At 43.1% G+C, this 25901-nt stretch overlaps 1 protein-coding gene across 4 annotated transcripts in view; it reads left to right on the top strand.

Annotated features, from left to right (window-relative positions):
* TBC1D12 (TBC1 domain family member 12) overlaps positions 1 to 25901 on the top strand; it is a 308722-nt gene that overhangs the window by 90415 nt on the left and 192406 nt on the right. For 2 of the 4 annotated variants that reach the window (XM_078643382.1, XM_078643383.1), the window contains exon 3: positions 11816 to 12000. The exons of the other annotated variants lie outside the window; for them this stretch is intronic. In XM_078643382.1, coding sequence (XP_078499508.1) covers positions 11926 to 12000 — 75 coding nt within the window. In that variant the 5' untranslated portion in view covers positions 11816 to 11925. The remainder of the gene's footprint in view (positions 1 to 11815; positions 12001 to 25901) is intronic. 4 annotated transcript variants of the gene reach the window in all.

A 25901-nucleotide genomic window follows, 5' to 3' on the forward strand; every position in this document is an offset into this window, starting at 1 on the left:
TATGAAATAATTACTTTTTTATGTTCTGAGTGGTTATCTTTAGATCATGATAACATGATTTATAGCATCCTGTCTATTGCTGCTATACTTTGGAACAGTTAGGTCAATGGGCATGTGTGATCAATCCAAAACAAAGTGACCATATCAATTGTAATTAAGCAGGGGTGCCGAGGACAAGTATTGTTCACTTCAATGCACAGGTCAACTCTGTGGAGGTCAATATTAGGACCCACCCCCTGTGAAAGAGCAAAGGCGACCCCCCCCCCTTTCTCCAAGGGCAACACAGACCTCAATGACAGCACCTGACAGAGAGACACTTGTCTATTGGTAGGTGTAGGAGAAGGCTGAGAGCTTCATGTCTGACACACAGTTCATGCTCCACATCCTAATTTCCCCTGCCCTCCCCAGTGCAATAGAGGCCGGTGGACACAAGTCCTTTCTCCACAACATAGCCGTCCTTTATAAGCACAGGTTCACTGCTGAACCGTGTCTTAGAGCTGATCAGTTTTTTGTTCCCCAGCCCCACCATGTAATTATATCGATCTCAGAGGATCAGAGGCTGAGTAGGTCCATCATCATTCTAACTTATGAAGACATGGCTATACACAAACTCCTGCTGTGCTGCATTAATTCACGAGCCATCAGTAGCATACCCAAAAACTACCAAGGGAAAAAGCCGGTTCCCCGGCTAGAATTTAAAGACAGGAGGCCCTTCTATATTTACAATCATTAACCACTACATTTGACTGCAAGCGCCCAACCTTTGGTATCGTTGGCTTTGAAAGCAGTAGGTCAAACCATGGGTGCGGCAGAGCCCAGAGTCTTGCACGTTATTCTACACACATTACTGCATTATTGGGGTCTCGGGAGGCGGACAAAAAGACACCACAATACTAACACATGAGCACAGCTATGAAGTACTCAAAACCGGCAAATATTGAGCCTCTGGAACGCCTGCAAATACCACCTTCATCCAGCTCGATTTGCACAGTGCTAGCTCCTTACATTTAAAGATAAAGTGGCACAGTTCATAAATAAATAAAAGCTCTTAAACTTATGAACATTTAACAACAGATGCTTCAGAAGCGGCATGAAGGAGGTGTTAGGGAAAGGCATGGGTTGATTAAGGGAACTGGGTGTGGAGGCAGCGGCCTGCACCCACGATTGTAGAGGAGATGGCATAAAGAAAAGGTAGAACACGAATAGGAAACATATGGGCACTAATGAAAGGATCCCAGTAGCAAGGACAATCGCCAGGCCTGTGATGAAAGAAACACAAGGCGGGACAAGTGAACACTGTTCACCAACGAAAGCAATAGACTTTGTAAAGGCAGAACAAGCATCCTATCAAAGAGCGGGGTGTGTCCAAACTCTACCGATGGATTACAGAAAGTCTTGCAGAGCATCGCATGTGCGCTGACTCTACACTCGACCTAAAAATGAATATGTCCATCTGTAACGCAACTGGTGCTCCTGTAAAGCGCTCTGATACCTTTGGGACAAGTTTACGCTATATAAAACTCCACAAAAAAAATTGCCCTGGCAGGAGTTACATGCACTTTATAGTACCAGTGCAGTGACTGAGGGCAAAATGCTGTGATTTTTTTTTTTTATCTGAGAATGAGGGCTAAAAAGAATTTATATTCACAAGTGTACATTCTTTAGCACTCTTAGCGGATCAGGTTACAATGTTTTAAATTGTGTTTACTTAGTCCCGAAAATTAAAATTATGAAGGCCATTTGTAATATCCATTTAATCGCTGCATACTGGACATTTACGAGAGATATGCTGGTTTACAGGCTAATTATGCTATTTAAAATTATCTTAAAGAGAGGAGTCAGTGATGTATTAGCATGACAGGTAGAGTTCACATCCAAGAGATCTCAGAATGGTGTCTCCAGACAGCTCCCCAGTCTGCCTATTCAGATTCACCTTACACCAGCTCTTAAGTTACATTCATTACTAGTTGACCATTTGCTGACTACCTCTCGCCAGGTCATTACAAACACTTTTCCCGTTGTGGACTATTGTGAGAAGACATAATGCATTCTGGATGTTGTAGTCATTGGTACTTGAAAATTTAAGAACTCCTGAGCATAAACATGTTTGCTGAAAGAAGACGCTTTCAAATGCAAGCAGCCAAATTCAAGCAGCCATTTCTTAGGATATAAACAAAAACACAGGGCCTTGTAGGGCGTACTGTGACTTTTAGGATGCCCTACTATCTTTTAATGTTTAGTTCTTGCTCTCTCACTGTGTCCACTCCGACAAATCACAATAGCTTGCATTTCCTCAGTAGATTTAATTGCTAAAGGTATATCAATAAATAAATCAAATCTGTGAGGTACGCTGCATTATCTCAGTCTGTTATGAAGTTGTGCGGTTATACTGAATAAGCAGCTACCTACGTAATTATCAAATGAAATCTCTTTATTAATGTCATAACTACACTTTCACAATTGCTTTATTAACCTTCTTGCTTCCTCAAATTTGCTTGTGAATGCACCTTTTGCCCACTCGTAAAAAAAAAAGAATTGGAGAAATAAACTCCACGAACGTTCCTTATACCATCTGGACTTGCTCACCACAGTGCACTCATCCGCAACTTTTATGCCCAACCACTTTCATATGTCTCATGCCTCCACTGCTAGGGGAGTAAACATATAGCACAGCTGCACACAGCAGAGGTGCTTCAGACACCATCCAGAGTCTGAGATAAGTCACCAATGTATAAACGAACTTTGATCGTTGGTTCAGCGCGCTTGAGAACTTTGTGTTAAAAACGGTGAAAGAATTAACTCTTGTGTCCCCCTTGCTGCTTACTTTATGGCAATGTAATTTTTCTGCAAGCCTCTCACCGGGCACAATTATCACCCTCAACAATTGATAACCATGGGACATGGCATCAAAGAAAGTGTGCAGATGATACGCTGGCAAATAGCGGTCTGCGTTTATTAGCACGCCTGAAATGTAGAATCATTTACTATGTGCACCAGTAATAACACTGAATGTGCAGTCGGGACAGAACAATGCATAATCGTATTAGGCACTCTTCTGCAAAAGTGAATCTGCCTAACAGGCAGTTATCATGCATAGGGAATATAACGTGAATTTGTAAAGCGCATATTCACCCAAGAGTATCTTGGCCTTAGCGCTGAATAACAGATGTTTATTGTTGTACAACTTAATGGTACTCATTTTATCGACCTCAGAAGGATGAAAGGCTGAGTTAACCCACCGGAAATTGAACCTGTGACCATGAGGTCTAACACAGGCCCCTGCAGTGGACGCATTGGTCCATTAAGCCACCAGACATGACCTGAAACCGTGCAAATGGCGTAGAGGACAGGTTCAATTATATAACGGAAAATGGGGCTTGGCACATATTAGAACTCCGAGAGAGGACAATTATAATATACAGGGGCTGGGTAATGTACGTTCGTGTATTTTCTATAGGGGATAGGACGAAAAATTAAGTATGGACGACTATGTAAATATAACATTTGACTGAGTGAACAGATAAAAAGTATACGGGAAACTGCAAATGCTTCAATTTTCAAGAGCATATTGCTTTACGTGTATTAACATGTTTCTGGGGGAAATATTTCCTTACTTAGTAAAACTTTATTTCGGCCGATTAGGCCATAAAAGTGCATATTAAACATTTCCTGGATATATACACAATTTATACAATAAAACATTATCATAGTATATACATGATTAAGAAAGATGAGACATGGTGCACAATACAGATCTCTAAAGAAAGAAAATGACCCGAACAAACATTAAAGTGCCCTATGCAATAATAAGAAAATCGTATTTTAAAACTCTAAATGCCTCGGCACAGCGTGTAAACCCTACATTTTTACTTAATTGGATTACCCAGCATTTGCAGGGTAGCGCGTATGCCTGGCAAAACAATAGAATGTGCAACTCTGATTCAACCATTGATTTGCAGCTAGGACACACACTCGAATTCTTCGGTGCCCACGAACTGGTATACTCTGCCAGAGGTAAGTTCCCCCATCTAAATTGCGCATACAACTTCCTCGCCACAGGTGGCTGGATTACGTCCAGAAAGGATTTCCAACAAGGTAAAACTGGCACGTGTTCCATGGGGCCGTAAACTGAAGAGGGTGTTTAATGTAGAGGCAGGGCCGGCGCTAGGCATGGGCAGCATGAGCAGCTGCCCAGGGCCTCGCACTCTGCGCACCAGCATGGGGCCCGCACCGATCCTGTGCCATGTTGTTTCTCTGTCTCCTTGCAATTAGGGTCCATGGGAGGGGTCCCCTCCCTGGGCCTCTTGGGGATGGTGTCTGGAGGCCTAGGGGAGGGAGACGCTTCTCCTTGTCCCAATTGCAAGTAGACCATTCAGAGACACTGCGGGAGGCCCATTGTACAGGATTGTAGCGCCCCCACAGTGTTAACTCTCAGCCCACGAGCATGTCTTACACCTATCAGACTGAAGGTGTGAGAATTGCTGTGGGCTGAAAGTTAAAACTGTGGGGGCGCTAAACTCCTGTACTATGAGTCTCCTGCAGTGTCTCTGAATGGTTTTTCTTGCAAGGGGTCACTAAAGTAAATTAGAGGGGCCTCGCACATTTCCTTTTGGCCCAGGGCCCCACAAATCATAGAACCGGCCCTGCATAGAGGTCACTGGAAGCGTTAGGCTCATAATGTGCTGTCAGCCTCATGTGTATTCTATACTGACTTTGGATTTGTAGGAGTGACGGTGCACATTATGGCAAAACATAAACCAACTTCAAGTAAAAAAACCTAAGTCTATGTTGACTCAGGACCGGACTGTGACCATTTTCTTTACAAGGAACTACGAGAGACTTTAGAAAATCGATGACTTCTGTATCCTGAGCATACATAGTGACATTGTGAATAGGACCAGCTCTGCTAGTTGTTATTCACCAGCTGGGCCACAACTCTGTGTGCAGCCTACTGTGTGCAAGAACACACATGAATCTGGATGAGAGTGTGATAGCAGTGTTCGAACAGCTTCGGCACAATTCGGACCAGCGGATGGGTGCGGATTAACTTGAATCTTCACAGCAATGACTAGAAATGACATTTCACCTGCACAGCCCATTTAAAGAGGCTGTAAAGAAGAGTGACTCTGAAGCCAACAAATGGTTTGCAATGGGGGGCCCCGAGCCCTTTTTGTATACGATAGTGTTTCTCAAGCAAGATGCATGTGCTAGCACATGCTTTCCCGGGTTGGACCCTAAAAAACGTATGCGCTTAAAAAAAATAAAGTTGGTTCAAATCTGGTTTATGAAGGTAAAATGCATATGTGTACAATATCGCCTGTTGAAATGCTAAAAATGCTCCCAGCTTTTTAAAGGAATGTCTATCGCAAAAGATTGTTTTAAATTGGTGCTAAATTAAGGTGTAATACTCCCTGGAAGATGTTACAAACATGACTTCGGTTGTACCCTGGCAGTCGCTGTGAAATCATGCAGAACAGGACAGTGCAGTTGGTAATGCAGGGATAAGAATGTCCTTTCAGCAACACTTCATAGTAATCTGTTTACCATTTCTGCATTACAATTATGCTTTATCTATGGATGGTCAGGCTGACCTCAATAAAAGTAATGCTAGACCTCTCTTTTTTGTGGACTGATTTAGTTCCCTAAATGAGCAGCACAAACCTTTCCCTCGGAATATTTAGGTCTTGTAGAACATTTCTGAGTTTTTCCATACCCGCAAATATAAAACTGTTTTGTCAGTGCTTCCTATGGTAGACCATGATAGAGATCCTACCCTGATATCATGCCAGTGCTTCGCCCAGACTGCCCAAGTCCTCTGTAGAGAGTGCACTCCAATCGGCTTATGGGTTGGCCACTCGGAGAGCAATACAGGATCTCCCATGGGTCAAAGCATTTGGATTACAAGTCGTTTGAGTGGGGTTTTATCTCAGCTGTGTTTGCCTTTGCCTTAAAATTAAGAGAAGCTAGACTAGAAAGGCACCGAGTATTACCTGTTCTTCTTCCCAACAAGGACCTAATGAAATGTGTCTTATTGGTGACATTAATGTTTAAAAATCATTTGGCAATGTTTTCAATCAAATGTTAACTAGGCTGACTAGGATTTATCCAATGCCTATCCACCATTGCCATCCTAAGGCAACTGTATAGCTAGAATTCTCATGTAGAGCTGGCACGCTGGCTTTTGTGACCACAATAGATGCTGATAACTCATTTGATTGAGTTCCTAGTTTTTAATTTTTAGGCCTTGTACAAGTTGAGGCTCTGGTCCTATACAGTACATTGATTGCCAAGGTAGGATCGAACTCTTAAAACCATGCATTTGCTACATCCGGGAACTACAGCAGACAGGCTGTTTCTTGTTCATTTTGGGAGTTTGGACTGTAAAAGATTGGGTGAGAAGTTGGTGTAGTCATTGGGGCCTACAACCGAACTAATGTATATCATACATATGCCACTCTGAAAGTGAAATGGAAAAGGCTAGACCTTTTTTCATTCGGGGCACCTGAACTCAGTATATTTCTTAGGGTTTTGACCTTGCGTGAGCATGCGGTAGCACCTGTGATCGCTTGCAAGACCCTATTGTTTAAAAAGGGTTTGGAGACAGGCTGTTACTTACCATTTGTTGATTTCAATGTCACTCTGCTTCGCAGCCTCCTAATTGGCCAGCGCAGAGCAAACATCTCTTCCGCTGTTTGCTGTGGAGCACGTCCCATGCAGAGATTGTTTCAGCTTAATTTGTGCCCGTCCACTGCTCCCGATGTAAATGAGATACTATTTCTCTTCTCCCCACTACTCCTGCTCCCTCCATTGCCCATTTTTTCTTGTTTTATTTTATTTTAGTGTTGCCTCTTGGTTAGTCGCATTTGAGTAGCAAAACCTTTGTCATTGCGAAACCTTTCCCGTGATGACTTTTTTTTATACTTAGCACTGTGGCACCGGCATTTGCAGAGACAACATTTTGAACCTCAGGGGAAGACTGCACTGGAATTTCATTAATTAACCCTTGCACAAGAACAGTTGAGTTTTTCTTTTTGATAACTTGAGAAGAAGATAACCAGAGAGCCAGAAGGCCAGCTGCCTAGATGTTCAGTCAAAGTTGGGCTCACAAGAGCCCCCGCCCTCCGCCTCTTACTGCAGACTCTCTTTGGAACTCCGAGTCAGACTTGGAGCTGCTTTTTACAATCTTCTTTCTTTAGTAAATTAACTGAGTCCGCCGCTGGATTTGTCTCCCCTTCTTAGCACTTATTGGCAGACCGAGTCTGGATGTGCCTAGTGTTTTTGAGGGATAAGGTGTCCCCAGCATCCTCGTTTTTATCCTGGTGGAATAACTAATCTGGTGTCCAGTAGGACTGTAGAAAAGTCAGTCCTATTTTCTTAAATGGACACATACCTTCTGAAAAGTTTTTAAATGGCCCCAGGCGGTCCCCGTTTTTTTTAGTTAACCTTTGTAATGGAGTCCTAATACGCAGGCACAATCTAAATCTTGTGAAACACAATCATGATATATGGAAGACCATATTTAGGATTTTGTGTACTGCATAAGAGGACTGACTACTCTTGATCACCTTTTCACAAAGTATCGAGACCTGGTGGTCTATTTACTCCTCTTCGAATGAACTGTCAACCTTTTGTGTTTGGACAAAGTTTGTCTGCAGTTATTGTGTGCATGGCCGAGTGACGTTTTAAAAGTGTATTCTGAAGTATTTATTGTATTATCTTACCTATGTACACTTGGTTGGTACTTTTGGTTATCGAATAAAGTATTTTACTACTAAAAAAAGGGAAACAAGAATGAAGCAGTCACAATCTCTCCATCACTATGGGCCACATGTTTGAAGATATTTTTCGTTGGCAAACAGGCCGATTCACAGATTCCTATAAGTGCCCCTACCCGTGATTGAGTCGCTAAATGTACTTAGCATTGTGCACGTAAATAGCCCTTTAAGTATGTAAGAGGGTAGCACTCCCTGAAGACGTGTCATGGGGAAAGTGTTCTCTCTTTCAAGAGACAAGAGCTGTTCTTATCTCTGATCCTCTCCGCATTTTATGTCGTGTTTTTTCTCAAGATAAATGCATTATACCACTGATAACTGCTGTAAGATTATTTCATTTCGCGTTAAAGGGGGAGGAAACCTCACAAGTAGGCAAGGATCATTAGGAGTCAACATAGTAAATTGTTGACAATGAGAGAAGAAAAACAAAAACAAGAAATTGTTGGTATACCCCTGTGTGCCAGACGCATTTTGACCCTCACAAATCGAAATAAAAAGTATCACGAGGCTTTGTGTCTTTATAGCTCGGCCTAGATTGTAGCTGATAGTGTTTTCCTTAAAAATGTTGCTGGAAAATCACTCCTATGTAGTGGGCAAGTTTGAAGTGTCATTTCTACTGTAAGGGTGTCCCGGGAAAAGGAGTAGCTCTTGAAGGACAGGAACTACCCTAAGGTCCCAAACCTATGTTTTGCATTACTTGTGTCACGTTAAACTTGCAAGCCTATGGCTTTGACTTACGTTGGTTGCCTGTTTGTTTGGACTGAGCTATTCTTTTCGAACAAGCTCTGTTGAGTGAGACGGGGCATTAAGAGCTGCTGCTAATGATTCCAGGCTGACTTGCATGCTACTGTACCAGTCCAAAACAGTAGTACTGATCCTGAACTAGTAAAATACATTTGTAATTATGGTGTGAGCTTTACTAGAGAGGGCCTTGACTCCACCCACATGCTAAGAGTTCTTTTTTTGATTGGGCAGAAGTTATGTGCTTCAATAAAAAAAAGTGCTTGCCCTTCATGCAGCTGTGATCACATTTTTGTTTCTTTACCTAGCTGTCTAAGCTTGAACTTTCAGAAACAAACACACACACACACACCACACACCACAACCCCCCCCCCATTGGAATGCTATTAAAGTGTCTTAGTTAACTAGATAATTTATGTTGTTTTTCTCTGGCAGCAGCAAAGATGAGAAGAGGGCAGTCATTAACCTACATGGAGTTTTAGGTGTGGCTTGACAGAGCAGCAGTCACCTGACCTTTTAACCTACTCCAATATAATTCTACAGTTCTTTGCCTCTACACAAATACATATTAAGTCCCATGCTATTTACTTGTAATGCTTCATATTACCATACAACATTCTTTTGAAGCCAGACCCATTGGCATTGCCATTGCTTGCTTTCTTTTGTCACAACATGGATAAGATAGTATGCCTTTGCATAAAACATTGCTGAAAAAAGGCAACAGCTTTGTCAGTCTTTCACCTTGGCAATTGAGCTAAACATTTGCTTAAACATGTTAGAGAAATAATTGAGGCAGGTAGATTTCATGTTATAGATGTGCTCCGCGAAGAGTATCGGCTTTCCAAATGCGACAAAGAACTAGGCAACTCAGCATTTGTAACTTCTAATAATGTCTGCCACTCCATTTTTGAGCAGATGATTTTGATTTCAATCTGTGTATTATTTCAGTAAAATGCGAAACTTCCTTTTGGAATGTCATCCCTCCGATAATTGCTCCTCCACACTTAAGGAAGTGACCGAAGTAGGACACTAATGCCTTACTTATCTATTCAGGTCAGCTACTTTCTAAAAGAGGAGGGGTTTACGGTTGGGGGGGGGGCTACAAAAATAGGAACCCTTTTAAAGTCTTTTATGATGACTTTGAAGTTGTTTTTTTAGGTGTGACTGTGGAATATTCCCTCATAATCACCCACTGAACAAATCTTGTAGTATTTTGAACTGTATTTATTTATTCCTGTAGCACAAAGAGCAAATGGCCTCTCCCCTTCCACACTCGTCTTTGTTTTTTTCATAGTTGGCTTCTGTTGCGACTCTTATAATGTGCAGTCTCTCAAGAAGATGGGTTTCTTATCGCACAGCTTGATGTAGCTGATTGGATTTCAGTTCCCAAGACGTGTTAAATATCTTGAACATATATTTAACGAGAATTTTTGCACTAGAATGATCCTGTATTCATTCTTTAACGAGTTACAATAAAGCCAGATATTTGAAAGCATGGTCCCTTTGCATTCTGAGAGATTGCCATTCCTCTGGTGGGTGAAGTGCGGTTAACATTTGATCATATACAGTCACCAATCTTAAGATCAATGACCAGCTACTGCTCATCCCTCTTAGGGTAAATGACCAGGTGCTACTCAGAAGTGCACCACGGTGAGGCACCAGATTCAAATCCCATTGTGCCGTCATACAACACAAATGTTGATTCACCCTCAGTGCTGTCTCAACCTAGAGAATTATTCTTTCTCTTTAATGACTCGACGTGTACCTGGCATTCAAGATCGATTGGGTTCAAAACCTTCCATCTCTGCAGTTCATTGTGATTGAACGGGGTTTAAGGATATTATCAATGTTTGTACGTAAATACCCCTTCTGAAAAAATGAGCTGATCAGATACATTAGCCCTCCATCAAACCTGTACTTTAACTCTGTTCCACTCTGCCTCCACTAATTGCCATTTAGTTTACCTGCATTTCTAAATGTTACAAGCTTCTTCTCTGTTGGATGGACTTTTTGAGGAGAAAATTAACCGCTGCACCCAGCCTCCTTTTAGCCTGCGCTGATTTTATTTTTAGTTTTTTTTTTTAACTGTACTCGGCCTGATTATTGTCCCTTTATCAAAGTATGGGTAGACCGTGCAAAGCTCCTTCTGATTCCCAGTGCAGTGGCCTAGGTCTTTGACTTGTACCTATGAGAGAGCTGTCAACTGACCTCTTTGACAAAATACAAATCCCCCATTACTGATACTACCCCCACTTTACTCATTAGTGTATTTTGTGTGATTTTTCAATATGTATTGCATACATGAAAACTGTATCTTCTCACCAGAGAACAGCTCAGTAATCCAAGACACTCGAAGCTGGAATAATGCAATTCAGATTTGTATTTTTCTTACAACCCTTTTCGTGTGATCATCATTCTTTTAAATTCATTTTCTCTGAACCTTTCTCATCTAGTTGTTACACTTGTAAGGTCTCATGTTCTGTGTGGCGGCTGCACCTAGCTTTCCTGTCTTTCTAGTTCTTCAACACACCTGGGAGCTTATAAGGTACACCCCTTTCCTTCTGTTTCGGATACTGTGTACTCTACCATTTGGGTTGCTGCACCTCTCATTTCACAATGTTTCACCACTGCAACGTGTGCATCCTTCACTTGGTGTCCCTTAGCCACTGACTAGGCAGTAGTTTTTCTTCCCATGTCCCATCCTTCGTATTATTTTCACCTTGCACATTCTAGTCAAAAACTGGAAAATATTAGTAGGTTTTTGTTTTTCAAATAAGTGCTTCCACAAGAGCTGCTGCCATAATGTCTAGTGTTTGTAAAAAGTCCCACATTCACATATATAAAGCTTCCACGCGCGTTGCAGCACGCATTAATATATCCAAGACATGTACACAGCACTGAGCTTCTGTGGCTAAGCTTTTTTTCCCTTTGCAGCACACAGAATAATAAAGTACGCCCCCACACATTCGCTAGATTTTCACCAGTCTATATTTTTATATGTACATTTACTTCGTCCAAGTGACAATTAACTCCTATCTGTAGTTCAGAAAGTTACCCTGTCTCCCTTGCTCTATTTCTCCATGTTAATCTGTTAATGTCCCCATTCCAACTTTCCCCATTTTACCAATATCAGTTTTTAAGTAATAGTCATATACTGCAGTTATCTTACTGGTCAGTTATACTCTCCAGGAACCTAGCTTTTTACTTCTTTATAACCTAAATGGATATAGTTTTTGTAACTTTTGCTTCATTACTTAAGGAACATTAGATTATTATTTAAATAAATGCGTGTCTGTCCTCAGCAACATCTACTTCAGCTGAACTATTGTATCTGTGAGAACAAACCAGAAGAAGACCTTTCAGTTTGTCAGTATTTCTCAGCGAGTCAGGGACCGTGCCCTCCCCTCGTGGGATGGCAGACAGTTCACAGATCCAGAACGGCACAGGGCCCACAGTATCCAGAACCGAGACCAGCTCTTCGCATCCAGTAAGCACATTTTTATATTAAGATTGTCAAAGGTGTTTTTATTTAACTTTATAATTTTCAACGCTTTCTTGTTGAAACCTTGAACTCTAGAGTGGGTAAATTATGTATATTGCATTTTTCTGGATGTAGGACACACTGTGATCTGCAAACATAGTTGCAATGCGGGACTGTGATTCAATCAAATCAAATCAAATCTGACTTTTTTAGATTGCTTTATAATACAATCATAAAAGTACATGTTCACAATAAAACCTATTAAATGTTATAAAAATTTTAGAAATATATACACAATTAAAAATCATCATTTAAAAAGGATATATTATTGTTCGTGATTACAGTACAATTGTTTTCCTGTGGCTAAGTACTTTCTTTAAAAACATACATATCCTCCAGGTCCTGTGAACCTTGTCCAAGATCTGCAGTGTGAGAAAAGCGGGACGACATTGTCTCAGACCCAACTCCCTCATTATCAGGACAAGCCAAACTTTCCTCAAAGTACTATAAAATCTCCAGAATAAGAAAACGTGCATGGTCGATTGCTCTGAACAATTATCGCACGGACATGGGCCTAAAGTTCGTGCCCAATTGTTCATACATGGAAAACTCACTAGCCTGTGATAAATGTTGCATCTAAAACAAGTTAGTACTAATCTGTCGTAGCCACCAGGTACAAACAACAAATACGGCTGGATATTAAAAGAAGATAAAATCAATTGATTGTGCTGAACTGAGGATTTTGTACACTCCATAACCAGCCTTACACTGTCCAAAAGAATCCGACCCTGTTTTTTTTCTAATCCTTTCTTGAAATCGACTGCATTGTACACGGAGACTTATAGTACTCTGGATTACTGAGGTCAGACATAACATTTTTTATATACCTCAGCCATGGGATCAACTGTACACCTTCAATTCATGCTGTCAGTTAAAATATCCTGATTAAGCTTAGACTCCGGTCTTGACCAGATTCTGTGCCATAAAAGGATTGCCTTCATTTTTATCAGATCTGAAATAAATGGGAGGCCCAACTCTGCATGGCAAACATATGCCGATGTGCTCTTAGGGACGGCTAAAACATATCTCAGAAAAATATTTTCTACTGTCTGGAGTGACTGTGTGTCCACAAAGCCCCAAACCGCCGCTCCATACATGGCAGCAGAAACACACTTTGCTATGTAAATCTGCAGCAACTCCTGTGGTGGTCTCCTCCCCAGTTTCTTTGCTAAGTTTGCAAGTGCCATTGTTGATCTTGCCAATATGAGTTTTTTTGCCATAATTGCACCAGACCAACAATCCTGAAGATCGAACAATGTACCCAGGTAAGCAAACCTGGAGGTAAGCTCTATTTTCTGACCCTCCAGGAACATATCTCTGCATTTTTGGCTCCCAGGCCCACATCTCATGATCTAAATCTTCGCAGTATTACCCTTGAGATTCAATTGGCCCATAAACTTAGTAAAGCTATTTAAAACCCGTTGTAGGCCTATCTGGGTACGTGACATTAAAACTGCATCATCTGCATAGAAAAGTGCAGGTAGGGGACGCTCTGCTATTTGTGGAAAGTCAAGGTTGTTCTTAATTAGGGCTTCACAGAGGCCATTTGTATGGAGATTAAAAAGAAAAGGGGCCAGGACACACCCTTGCCTGACCCCCTTTCTAATGGGAAATTAATCAGTTTGTTCCCCTCTTATCCATAACGTACTCTCTCCTTAGCACTGTTATAAAGGCGCCTGAGGAAAAGAACAATTTCTACATCTACCCCCAGTTGCTCAAGTATCGCCCACAGATCCTCATGCCTGACAGAATCAAAGGCAGCGGTTAGGTCAACAAAGGCTAGTAAAAGTCTGCCTTTTTTGACTCGCGTGTATTTCCCCAAGCAGGATAGATAGGTGTAGACTCTGCTCCACGGTACCTAATCCAGCCCGGAAACCATATTGTATGTCAGAAAGAATATAATTTTCCTCAGCGCAGGTTTTTAGGCGTTCTAAAAATATGCGCCCGGCCACTTTTGTCAAGGTGTCTAATAAAGAGATGGGCCTATAACACTTTGGGTCATGGCGATTCCCCTTTTTGAAGATTGGGATAATGGTTCATTCCACCCATGTTTCCGGGAAGGGGGCACAACAACTAGCTGTTAACACCTGAGTAATAATTGGACCCCATAGATCAACATTAAATTTAAAAAGATCAATGGGGACAACTTCCGGCCCGGCGCCTTCCCCCCAGCGCTTACGCAAAGTGCTCTGTTCACCTCCTCCAGTGTAAACCCACGGTCAGCATACATGGGTTCAGAATTACCAATAGTTTCCCCATTGGCACCCTCTGGGTTACTGACAGTAATTTCATCTGAATTATACACCTTTTAAAAGTAGTCAATCCATTCGTTTTCAGCAATGGCAATCTCTACTGAGGGGCCCACCTCCGCATTCAGAAAGGGTGCTTTTACCGCCTTCCAGAATGCCGCGCTATAGTTCCTCCGGGACGCTTCGTGAAGTAATTCCCAAGTCTCATTTCTAACAATGGCTTTACGTTCACTCAGGGCGGTTCTATATTCCCTTCTTGCCATCCTAATAGTATCTGTTTTTCGAAGACTTGTGTAGTTCCCTTTTTAATTTGGAGTGGGACTGGGAGCACTTTTTATCAAACCAGCCCAGACGGTTTTTATTCTTCTTCTGTGAGACAGATAGTGAGTCTCTAACTGCCTCAGGAATTGACTTAAAGGAGGAAAGAATACCCGCTGGGGAAACAGTCTCATCCAGGCAGGTATTAATGGCTGGTCTACACTTATCTATTACATTACTAGTCATAGCTACTGGGTCCACTTTTGACCATCGTAAACTATAGCCGTTAATCTTGTTAATCGAGATTTCTGAAAGGACCTGGTCTGTTTCATCATGCCTACTAGGCTTATTACTTGTTGATAAAACTGAGAGGCACAGCGGAAAATGATCATTCACAGAAATGTCGTCCACGTAAAACCGATTCAGTCTATGTGCGTGGCTGTTTGATGTTAGGATATAAACTATAGTCGAGTCAGACACCATCGCCCATTAAAAGTAGTAGGCATAGGTATGGGTTTATGAATCAAATCATTTGCAAAACCCAAATTCATACTGAAAATCAAGTTATTATACAGATTACCTAAAGGGGAATGACAAAAATGCGTATTGCACATATCATCCTCTTGCGCAACACCGCAAGTTTTGCCTCCTTCACTTACACACAATACACAGTTAAAATCCCCTACCAAAATCATCATCATGTCTCTAATTTTTTCCATGTAGGGACTGTATATTGTTATGTAATTGTGTTAAGACTCCTTTCACCAAGGAGAGTGGTATATTATTATACAAGTTAACAAGCAATAAACAGTGAGAACCGTCAAAGTAGAATACAATTACTTGGTAATAGGGTTCCTCGGCATAAAGTACTATCTTTTTTGTTTCCAGCCTATTTGAGATATAAGTTACCAAACCCCCTTTTGGTCTGCCCATAAGCCCTGCAACAGCTGGGGTATGAAACGTCTTAAAGCCATTATTATGGATAGGCTCCTTTGCCCAGGATTCTTGTAGGCATATAATAGTGTAAGTACTTATAAATTCCCCAAACAACGGGTTTGTTTGTTTGGGTAACAAGCCAGTGAAATTCCGAGACACTAGTTTCCAACATGCTTTCTCTATTGCGATCTGATCAGCTGGGATGTTTAATTGGCTTGCTTCATCGCTATCTCCGCTTATTTGAGGCAAATCTGGTATATTGATAGTTATAAGTTCACAAATGGTCTTATTAAATGGATTCTTAGAGACCATGTCCTGTGTCTCAGTAGTAGCAAGTGAGTGATCTTCCTCAGATACGGGCTTATTGTCGCAATACTTATTAACACAACAGCTATTATTTCCTCTAGTGAGACCTGATGGGTGCGCAAGTCAATCTTGTTCGTCCAACGTACCCAGAACCCCATAACGGTTATTAACTGGGATAGAATAACTATACCAATCATTTGCTAGGTATTGTTCCCTCACTGGGCTATTCCTCTGTGCTTTTCCAGGGATGCCAGATGGTTGATAAAAGAACCCCAAGGGCAATATGCTAATATTGTGAGTGGAAATAAATTGAGTCCCTGCTATGTTGAGAATAGACTGTACTAATCTAGGCGATCTAAAAGATAGGACCACACAGTCTCCTTCCATCGTCTTGGGTGATTTACCAACCCAAGATATGCGCCGCACCATTTTAAATTCTGTAAAGAGAATATCATTCAACCTAGTCCTATTAGATAAAAGGTGTAAGGATCTATTCCGTAAGGTAGACCAGTGTTCCACACCATTTTGAAGGTTGGGTGGAACATTGGCTAACACAATTGCGTATGGCATGGCCTCTGGGGGAAGGTTTAAGATCGTATTTGGGCTAATTTGAGTACCATGAATATGGTTGGGAGTATTTTTAGGTACTAACGCTGCAGCTCCCTGTCTCAAAGTAGGTCCTCCACCATTTATTGGCGGAGCCATAGAGGAGGATATAGGACCCAATCCACTCCCAGGGTTTAATCCACCCGGATGCAACTGATTAGGTAAAAGAGGTACGGGAGGCTGAAGTCTATGTATGGTAGGTTGATTCTAAGCCTGAACTCTACTTGAGTCCGTGTTTAACCCCGTGATTGAGCTTGGCTGCTGATTACTAAGTGTCCCAGCCGCAATATTTTCCACAGAAAGTTCATCTACTAGAGATCCTTTGACCGTCCTTGCCTCCCCACCTTTGGCTATCTTATTGATGTCAGAGATGATGTCTATGACGGGCCCTTCCAATTTCATGAGCATGTCCTCAATTAGTGTCAATTTGAGCCAAAGGGTCCAACATGACAGTGATTAAACAATCTTGGCCAACATATTTAGAAGTGTTAAATATAAGAAAATGCTAAATTTGTTAGATCACTTTACTATTTGTCCCCATTTTTAGGGCCAAATAATCATCATTATCCCGAAGCCCTCACTGGAACTCTCCCTCCTCTGATCCAGCATCTTTAATGACATTTCTCATAACCACGAGTCACACTTAAGTTACCAATTCACCCAGAACTCCTCATTTTTATGAACCATATATGGAAAAAATAGACTAATAATGACTATGCGTTTTTCAAATTACACTTTGTGCTTTAATCTGGAGCGTGGTTGTCATCGAAGGTGCTTCTGTGTTGATTGTAGGGTATCTACCAATTTTGACCAGCAAGGCAACATCCAGGGTTCCTGCTTTAAGACATTTTGATTATGATGCAATGGTTTTACTGCCTTTGTTTTGATTAGTTTATTCCTGACTTTCATATTTCTAGAACTACTTTCCATACTTGCATCTGCAAAGCCACTGAACTGTAAATCACACAGCATGAATACCATTTAGCAGAAATGAGCTCATTGGACGCTTTCTCCTCCACAGCGGTGGTCTTTTAATGACAACTGCCCAGAGTGAACTCCACTGTTATCTGTTCAGTATATAGGAGGCCAGCGACTGATACAGTTTTGCAAAGGTTTATTTGAAGAGGATTGACTGAAGCTTTCGTTACTATTCTTCAATAGACCCATAGGTGTGTTGGTGTATGCATCAGTGATTGTTGTACAATAGTGATTTGAGGATTACCACAAGCGGATTATTTGTCCTAAAGATTCTGCCTTTCTGATGTGTGCTTTGCAACTTGTTTAATATGCTGCGACAAATGTAGTGTAAATGATTTTGTTGAGCACGAACCAGGCCACTTCATGTCCTATCTCCTAATTCGATTGGCTTGCTTCCTAATAACGACAGGACAGTATTATTGCACTTGCATGTAAGCACAGGGACAAGAGGTGTTACCCATTAAACAAGCAGTGCCAATGTAAATATATATGAAGGCCAACACAAAGATATTTGGTTTCGAGACCTGCCGGCACAGGTCTGCAATGTTTGTGAACCTGTCACAATTCAAAATGCCAGTCCAAGAATCTATAAACAATGTCACTTTCATCAAACATTCAAATGATCGGTATGCATTCCAGTTTCAGCCATGTCATTGATCTGCACAGGTATCTCGTGCCTAATATTGCACCCATTGCTCATGATGTTGCAGTAAGCGTTAGGTTTACAAATTTCTCGATGGTTGCATTCACAGTACATTTCGTACCGTGCCCCCACCACCCTTCAAATTAGCTGGGCAGCTCTGCCTCCTGTTTCTAACCCGTCTGCTCTCAGGATCCGAACATATGGGTGCTTTAACGCCTGCGTTTGCTACTGCGTTGTTATAGGCAAGTTCTTCATTCCTTCGATGCATTTGATTTGCCCACGGCGTTTGATGATAGCGATTTTAACTGATGTAAACATGCGCTTTTGTCCATACGCTCACAAGGCAGCCTTACGTGCTTACACCTACAAACTGAAACGCAACCTCTGCGTGTACCCACTGAAGCTCGCAAAAATGGAGTCTGTAATTATTTACTGACAGAAAGCATAGTTACCCAGCGCCAGTTTCTGCTGTGTAATGACTTTTATGAGTCGATAGACCGGTTTAGTCCTGACCTTTGCTCATGAATGTTTTAGGTTACTAATATAAAGTTTTACGTGGTCCCAGCTTAGTTCTTACTGACTGTTGTGTAGGTATTTTGGCATTTGGGAAATCTCCAAATAGAAGTCAAACGCTCTAATGTGGCATGTCCAGAAAAAAAAGATTTTTACCATAGTGGAGAGGCCAGTGTTGTGCAGTTGCATAAGCCCTGGGCACCAACGCATTTTACATATTGAAGTTTAAAGTCGACATTAAACCGTGAACTTTGTCACACATTTTGCTTGCCCATCAGGTTACTTTGAAAATAATTGCTTGCATGTATATTTCTTCGTAGCCACATATTCGTCTCTTAGATCATCTCCGTACAAGGCCCCTAGTACTCTGAGAAAACTATCTTTTGGATTGCTGCTTGTTAAGTGATAGCCCTGGGTGGGTAGAATAAACTAGGTATGTCCAGTCCGGAGCTCAGGCTCTGAATGCATGACTTTAGTTTAACATATAAACCGCATGAGCCCTTGCTTCGGCAGTGGAGCATTTCGACAGGATCGTCATGGTCACACTGTCCCTGCATTCTGGCCCAGCGGGATTTAATCCCTATCCTGAGAAGGACGGCGGCCTGCTCTACACCAAACGTGGCTCAGATAATACACGCAAACAGGTAAATGGAGAACTTGACCACTCTGGAGAATCTGGCAGATTAGCATACCTATACCTGTTCGAATAGGCAAAGCTAGGTAGGAGTACAATTATATGTATTCTTATAATCTATTGCAATTGTACAATGGTTGAATTATTCATCCTGTTTACAATTCCTTTCATGCTGGTGACATTGGTTCGTTTGCTTCATTCTGTTAATCATTGCACTGCATATATTTTACCCAGGATTCCAGTTGCCTCAATAAATATTTGAAACGGCACTAGTGTATTTCTTGTGTACCTCTTTGGGCATATAGAATTACAAACGAAAGGACAAGATTTGTTTGCACAATTTCCTTGGGGGAATTTGGGTTGTCATGTTCCGCCGTTGCAGACACCATCCAGTGCCCTGTCATTTTAGGGCCCAGATGGCACACTGGGCTAGCCAATAGAACATATTTTGATGTTATGTGCCAACTACGTCCCCCATAGTTTTGGCACAATGTTACCCAAACGCACAGTCTTACTGAGAACGTAGGAGCCATACGACACCAGAATATCATGTTATTGATTGCACAGTTTCCTCTGTCACTTTTAAGGGAGTTTCTCTTGCTAATCTTGTGATACAACCATTCTAAGGAGAGGGATGTCTTGAATATAAGCTCAGAGCAGAGGGTTCCAAACCAAAATATCCTCCTATTGCAGACTGCTTTTTCAATTGAAATCTGGCCCAGCTCTTCATGCCTTCCTGACTGTTCCTGCTTGTTGCCCCTGACCTGAATATTTTTTTTAGTAGTATTGTACTATTTTGTAGTTGTGGATAGGTATGTGCCAAAGATAATGAACTGTCATTGCAGTTAAGGCATTGACTGTAGAAGGATCGTAAAGGTTACCAGTGGATTCAGGGGTTCACTTTTAACACTGTGGTTGCCATCAGACATGGACATATGGACTCTTTTGAGCTCTATAGACAACTATAGCATAGAAAGGGTCCGATTGTATGCAATCGAAACAAGCATTTACAATGCAATAGGTCTCGCAGTGACTTTGTTTGAGTAAATGGCCTTGTAAATGACATTGTTTTTTATATTGTTTGTTTTGTAAAAATGTATTAAAATGATTGTAAAATGCAAATAGTGTTAAAATGTGTAAATGGGAAAGTTATTAATTGCATGTATATGAGTGCGAGCTATTGGCTTTGTAAATGCTAATGGCGTGTGTCGATAAGGGTTTTGCAAAATTAAATATAATCTATTTGTAATGCTAATAGGATAAAGTTACTGCCAGTGTTCAGCACCGGTGAGACCAGATGCACTTCAAGCCCTGCCCCCACACATACAACTCCCCCACTGCATTGTCGTTTCCTATGCTGCTCCCAGATTTTGACAGCTGTGCACCTCGGTCACACAATTAACACTAGCACATATACGAGCATCGCTCTGCAGAGAGGCCTAGGATTGAATGTGCATGTAGTCTTCACACCTTATGGTCCACTGTGAGAAACCATGGTGCCTTGGGCCTCGGCTTCAGATATTTCAATTGTGCCCGGTCGTGAATACTTGCCCACAAACTGAATTTGTCAAGACACCTGGAGGCGAACCCCTACCATCCCAAGTTAATCACACTTTAACATGACTAGGTCACAAGCCCAGCATGCGCAGAGAACTGCGAGATCAATCAGGAAAGGTGCACATAGAGACAGGGACACACGCAGACTTCCACTTCATATACAGACAGGGACACACGCAGACCTCTACTTAACATAGAGACCGGGGCACATGCAGACCTTGACTTCACATGTAGACAGGGACACAGGCACACCTTGACTTCACAGAGACTGGGGAACATGCAGACCTTGACTTCAGACAGACGTGTACTCAGAGAGGCGCAAACAGACCGCTAACTCCCGAGCACACAGACTCCAGTACAGACATACGTACACTTGGGGCCCGGCTGCTAGAAGAATACACTGTATGATGTCTGGCATATGCGTACAGGTCATCTAGTGAGATTCATTGGTCATCCCTACACACCATTTTAGAACAAGATGGCTGCCACACAAATAGGTTTAGCTCTTCTCAGCCAATCAATGGCCAGGAAATAAAGAAAACAGTCTATACTCCAGGTGGATGGACTCAGCTATGCATTTTTTGAGAATGTGTGTTATAGAATTTGATTCTCAAAGTATGGCCCAGGTGTCACTTTTAGCCCTACTGACATTAATATGCGGCCCCACTTTTAACAGCAGCACTGGACTGCTGTTTACTTGACAGAGCGCTAAAATTAACAAGAGGAGAGGAGGTGCTTCTGCTACAGAGTGTGAGTTGAGGGAGGGGAGAGGGAGAGGAGGAGCGGGGGGGGGGGGAACAGTAGGTTTTTGAGGGATGAAGTGCCTTTAACCAGGGAGAGAGATAGAAGAGACGCGTGGGGCAGCCTGCAGGGTATGTTGATGGGCCAGGGATACAGAGGGCACGCATCACGCATCACAGTGCCAGCAGATGGAGGGGGGTGGGGGTTTCGTCGCCTCGAGTAAGTACATGATGGGGTCAGGCCGAGGGAGATGAGGGGGGAATGTTGTCAGTCCTCCGCCCTCTAGGTGATTGGTGGCTGGGCTCGTACATTTCAAAGACTGGGATTATATTCAACCCTAGAAGTAGAGGGACATCTGTCTTCCCTGACCAGAACACACAGCGTAGACAATAGATCCATCTTAATAGAAATGGAAAAGGAAATCAAAAGGGACACAGACCAAAACCTGAGATAAATCCCACAGACCCTTGGCGGCGCCGGCACTGAGACTTAGCCCAGGAACGACCAAGGCTGGCCGAGTAGCAGCGCTTACTGAGCCGGCAGGAGTGGCAGGATTTTGGGACAATGGGTGAATGCTGTGCCACCGCTTAAGCTACCTAATTAATAGCTATTGATTTAATAGCTTAAGGACGTACAGGGAAATGCCTGTCTATTATTGCAATGTCAGCTGAGGAAAGGGTTCGAAGCAAACTCAGGGTTTATAGCTTTAAATAATAGCGGCTGCTAAAGGGGAAGTGGAAGCGCGTGCGAAGGGGGCTGCATACGAGGGGGTCACTGGGGGGTTCAAGTGGCACATTTCGGCAACGGGCCAGAGTCGATTTCCAGCTTTAAGGGGAGGCTTTGGGTTGCTGTGCCTGGCACTGGTGGGTGTGGCATCCATAAGGAGGAGTTGTATCCTGGGGTCAGGAATATGGGGGGAGTAGGATCCGGCCCGCATAGGGAGAGGATTCAGGAAACTGCTGGAGTCCTTGGTTGGTGGTCTGGGTACAGTGGGAGATGGAAAGTTAGGGAGGGCTCAGAGTGACTTCGCCTGCCCAAGACGCTGGGGGACAAATATGATGCTCTTGAGGTGTTGATTCTGGCAGGGTCTATGGGGGTGAGCGCGTGCTTTCTTTAGCAGCCTACAATACTCGGAGTACTGAAGGTTACAAACATATGTAAAACATTTTGAATACCTCGCCATGGATGCAGTGCAATTTTCAACCACTACTAAGCGTTGAGATTGCACAGCCGATTACCGCAGTGAGGGAAACTCTTATCTGAGATCTTTACAGCTCCAAATGAGATCCGACTGACCTATGAGAATTTCAACAAGATGTCAGCAATTCTATCATGTAGTTGCTTCCCCTTGAAATGGATCCAAAAAAACACAATACCGCGAGTGGTGCGCCCGCGCCACAGCTAGGCATGTGATTTCAGTTATCGCGCCCGTGTGTGAGCACGATAATTGAAACCACATGATGGCCTGGTGCTCGTAACAAACACCAATAGGCAGTGGGCGGAGCAATGCGTCCGCCTTTGGCCAATTGCGGCTGTCTTTTATAAAAAGACGCACGCAAAGGCCAATAGCGGGCCACAAAAGGAAAAGCACACGCGTGGCGATGCCTAGGTCAGCTTCAAAACCCCGTTTTTCACCTACAAAAGGTCTTGCGCTGCGCGAAGCACTGCTGCACACTGCAACGCTAGGCGCGAGACCTAAAAAGCAAGACACACAGACATCAGCACACAAATACACCATGAAAAACATAGACTCCTCACCAAAAAACACACACAAAACCACTGAAACCATACACAAATATATCCCCAGACAAGCACACACGTATGTAAATACACACCCAATTACACACACATCTAAATACGCATTTAAGTATACACACATGCACGCAGATACACACGTGTATACTCAAAATACACATACACACTAACACACACACACACTTCGATGAACGTTCTATATGAGTGAGGCATTCTGTTTATACATAATTGCCAGTGAAGGCTGGGGAACTTTTAAAGTGATGGGGCGTAAAAAAGCCGCATTGAATATTGAGTGAAATGAATAATTCTGGCATATGTGGTAATTCTTTGTTACGAGGAAGAGCAGTAAATCTCCACAAGTGAAACATTTTTGTTTTTTACTTTCAAATCCTTTTTATTGAAAATTTTACAAGACAAGAAGATCTAGACTTAGTACAGAGCAAGGAGGACAGTCAAATAATGGGGAGTGAGGATTGAGATAGAAATTTCACCAGATACTTTGAAGAAATAACATTTTGGGAATGATGTGATGTGTTACAGCAGAAAAGATCAACGGTGTTAAAGCATAGTATCTTGTGTATTATACGATGGGGAGGCGAAAGAGATAATGGGGTAGGGTATATTGCTGGTCTTTTGTAGAACCTCAGGGTATTGTCAAGATGGAGGGAGAAATGGAGGGGAGTCAGTGAGGAAGATGGCCGCGCCTGTGTGAGGCTCCTGCCCTCCAGAGCCAACATCCATCACAGTCCTGCTCTAAATAGTTGCTATTCACAGCTCTTTGGTCAGCAATAAATAATTAAGGCACATACGACTCGCTTGGAGGAACAACAAACTGGGACAAACATGACCATGGCAGATAAGTGACTTGCAGCCTTGTGGGATGCAGCGGAGAGCCATGCATCAAAATGACGACCACATTGCGTGGTCCAGATTGTGATCACTCATTGACATTAAGGTAGGCTGATAGTCTGCAGTTGGACGAACAGCTGCTGGAGCGGTGCAGACTGCTTCTGGCCTGCTCCGCGGCGGCTGGTGCGTGCCTGCGGGGAAGCAAGCCTGGTAGCTGCCAGCCAGTGATCTGGGCTGCAGACTGCACTCAGAATTGCTGCCTGACTGCCCTGATCCGTGTTCACGCTGTGGATGGATTGACTTCGGGGGCTGGCTTAGGGGACCAGCGGCTTGCAGTGAGGTGCGGAGGTGGCTGCTGAGCCGAGGGCCCCTGCAGTACGGTCCTGTCGTCTGCTGGGGCCACCGCTGAGGCCTGGGTCTGTGCCGAGGAAATGGATCTGGCTGCGGGGGCACCCTGAGAGGCATTAAATGAGCTGATACACCTGATGGGCACACTTTGGGACCTTAACAGCCACATAGCACGATCCTGGCGACCCTTTTCAGCTTGACAGTCCCAGCGTGGGAGGAACCCATATAAGCAGTCTGGGGAGCTCCCGGAGCATTAATCATTCATTGCTGCTGTCGTCTGGACACCTGCTTGCCTGCCGCGATCAGCTACCTGCACATACTGCAAATCCGCCTAGGTGCCATTGTGATGTGCCTGAACGTTATATGCTACATTGCCTGGGGTCCTCCTGGTTTACCCCTTATCTGAGAGCCATTGTTTGTTGCTGGCTGGAGAGACCGGATTCTGCTTGTGTCCCTCCTTACACACTCAGGGAGGCGCGGAATAACCGCAGGGGCGCTGCGCCAAGTACCTTTATTACGACGGGTGGGGGAGCTGGGCAGCGGGTGTCCCTCTGTGCCTCCAATTGACTCTTGAGTGACTAGCTGCTTCCACTAGGTTGATCCCACATTGTTTTTTCTCTGCCGCAAGCACTACCATAAATAACGACATGGGCAAAATGGAGGGCAGACAAATTAAACTCCAGTTTGATGCTAGTAAATCCACTTGTGTACAAGACAACAGTACATATCAAACAGTGCTTGAGGAACTCCAGCCTGATACGTAGACCAACACGACCGAGAAGTCGATGCTGCTCATTGCAATGCAACATAGCCTCACCTCCATTGAGTCCAAAACGGACTCAAAGTGCTCCGGATAGACTCTATAACCCAAAAGCTAGCGAAATAGGATGGAAGCAGAATACAGGATCTCTGCGCATGAGGTCTCAACCTCTAATAGGAGTGAACAACTCCTCAATATGGAAAAAGTTGTAAAAATTACATCTGCCAAGCATGAAGACTTAGAAACGCGCTCACGCAGAAATAACTTACGGATCCGAGGTGTACCCGAATCTGCCAACACGGGAAGGCTGAAGTTTTTGCTCATGACGTATTAGATGCAGAGTCATTTTCCCAAAATGTTGGTAGTAGAGCGGGCCCAACGCTCATGTGTGTCAAGGCCCCCACCAGGGACACCATCAAGGCCAATCATTGCACGCCTATTAAACAATCGTGAGTGCGACATAGCCCTCTGTCTGTCCAGGGAGAAACACACGCTCAACTTCGAAGGATACGCAGTGTCCATATACCCGGATTTCACTAAAGCGGTGCAAGTAGCCCACAGGAAATTCATACCTATTAAACAGAAACTAAATCAGGCCAATATACAATATGCCATGTAATACCTAGTGCACCTTCACCTCACACATCAGGGCAAACAGCTCATCTTCACCAGTCTGCAACATGTCAACGAATTCCTCAAACGTAACATTCACCG

The sequence above is a fragment of the Lissotriton helveticus genome, chromosome 5_1, assembly GCF_964261635.1.
Source record: "Lissotriton helveticus chromosome 5_1, aLisHel1.1, whole genome shotgun sequence".
In the NCBI taxonomy this organism is placed as follows: Eukaryota; Metazoa; Chordata; class Amphibia; order Caudata; family Salamandridae; genus Lissotriton; species Lissotriton helveticus.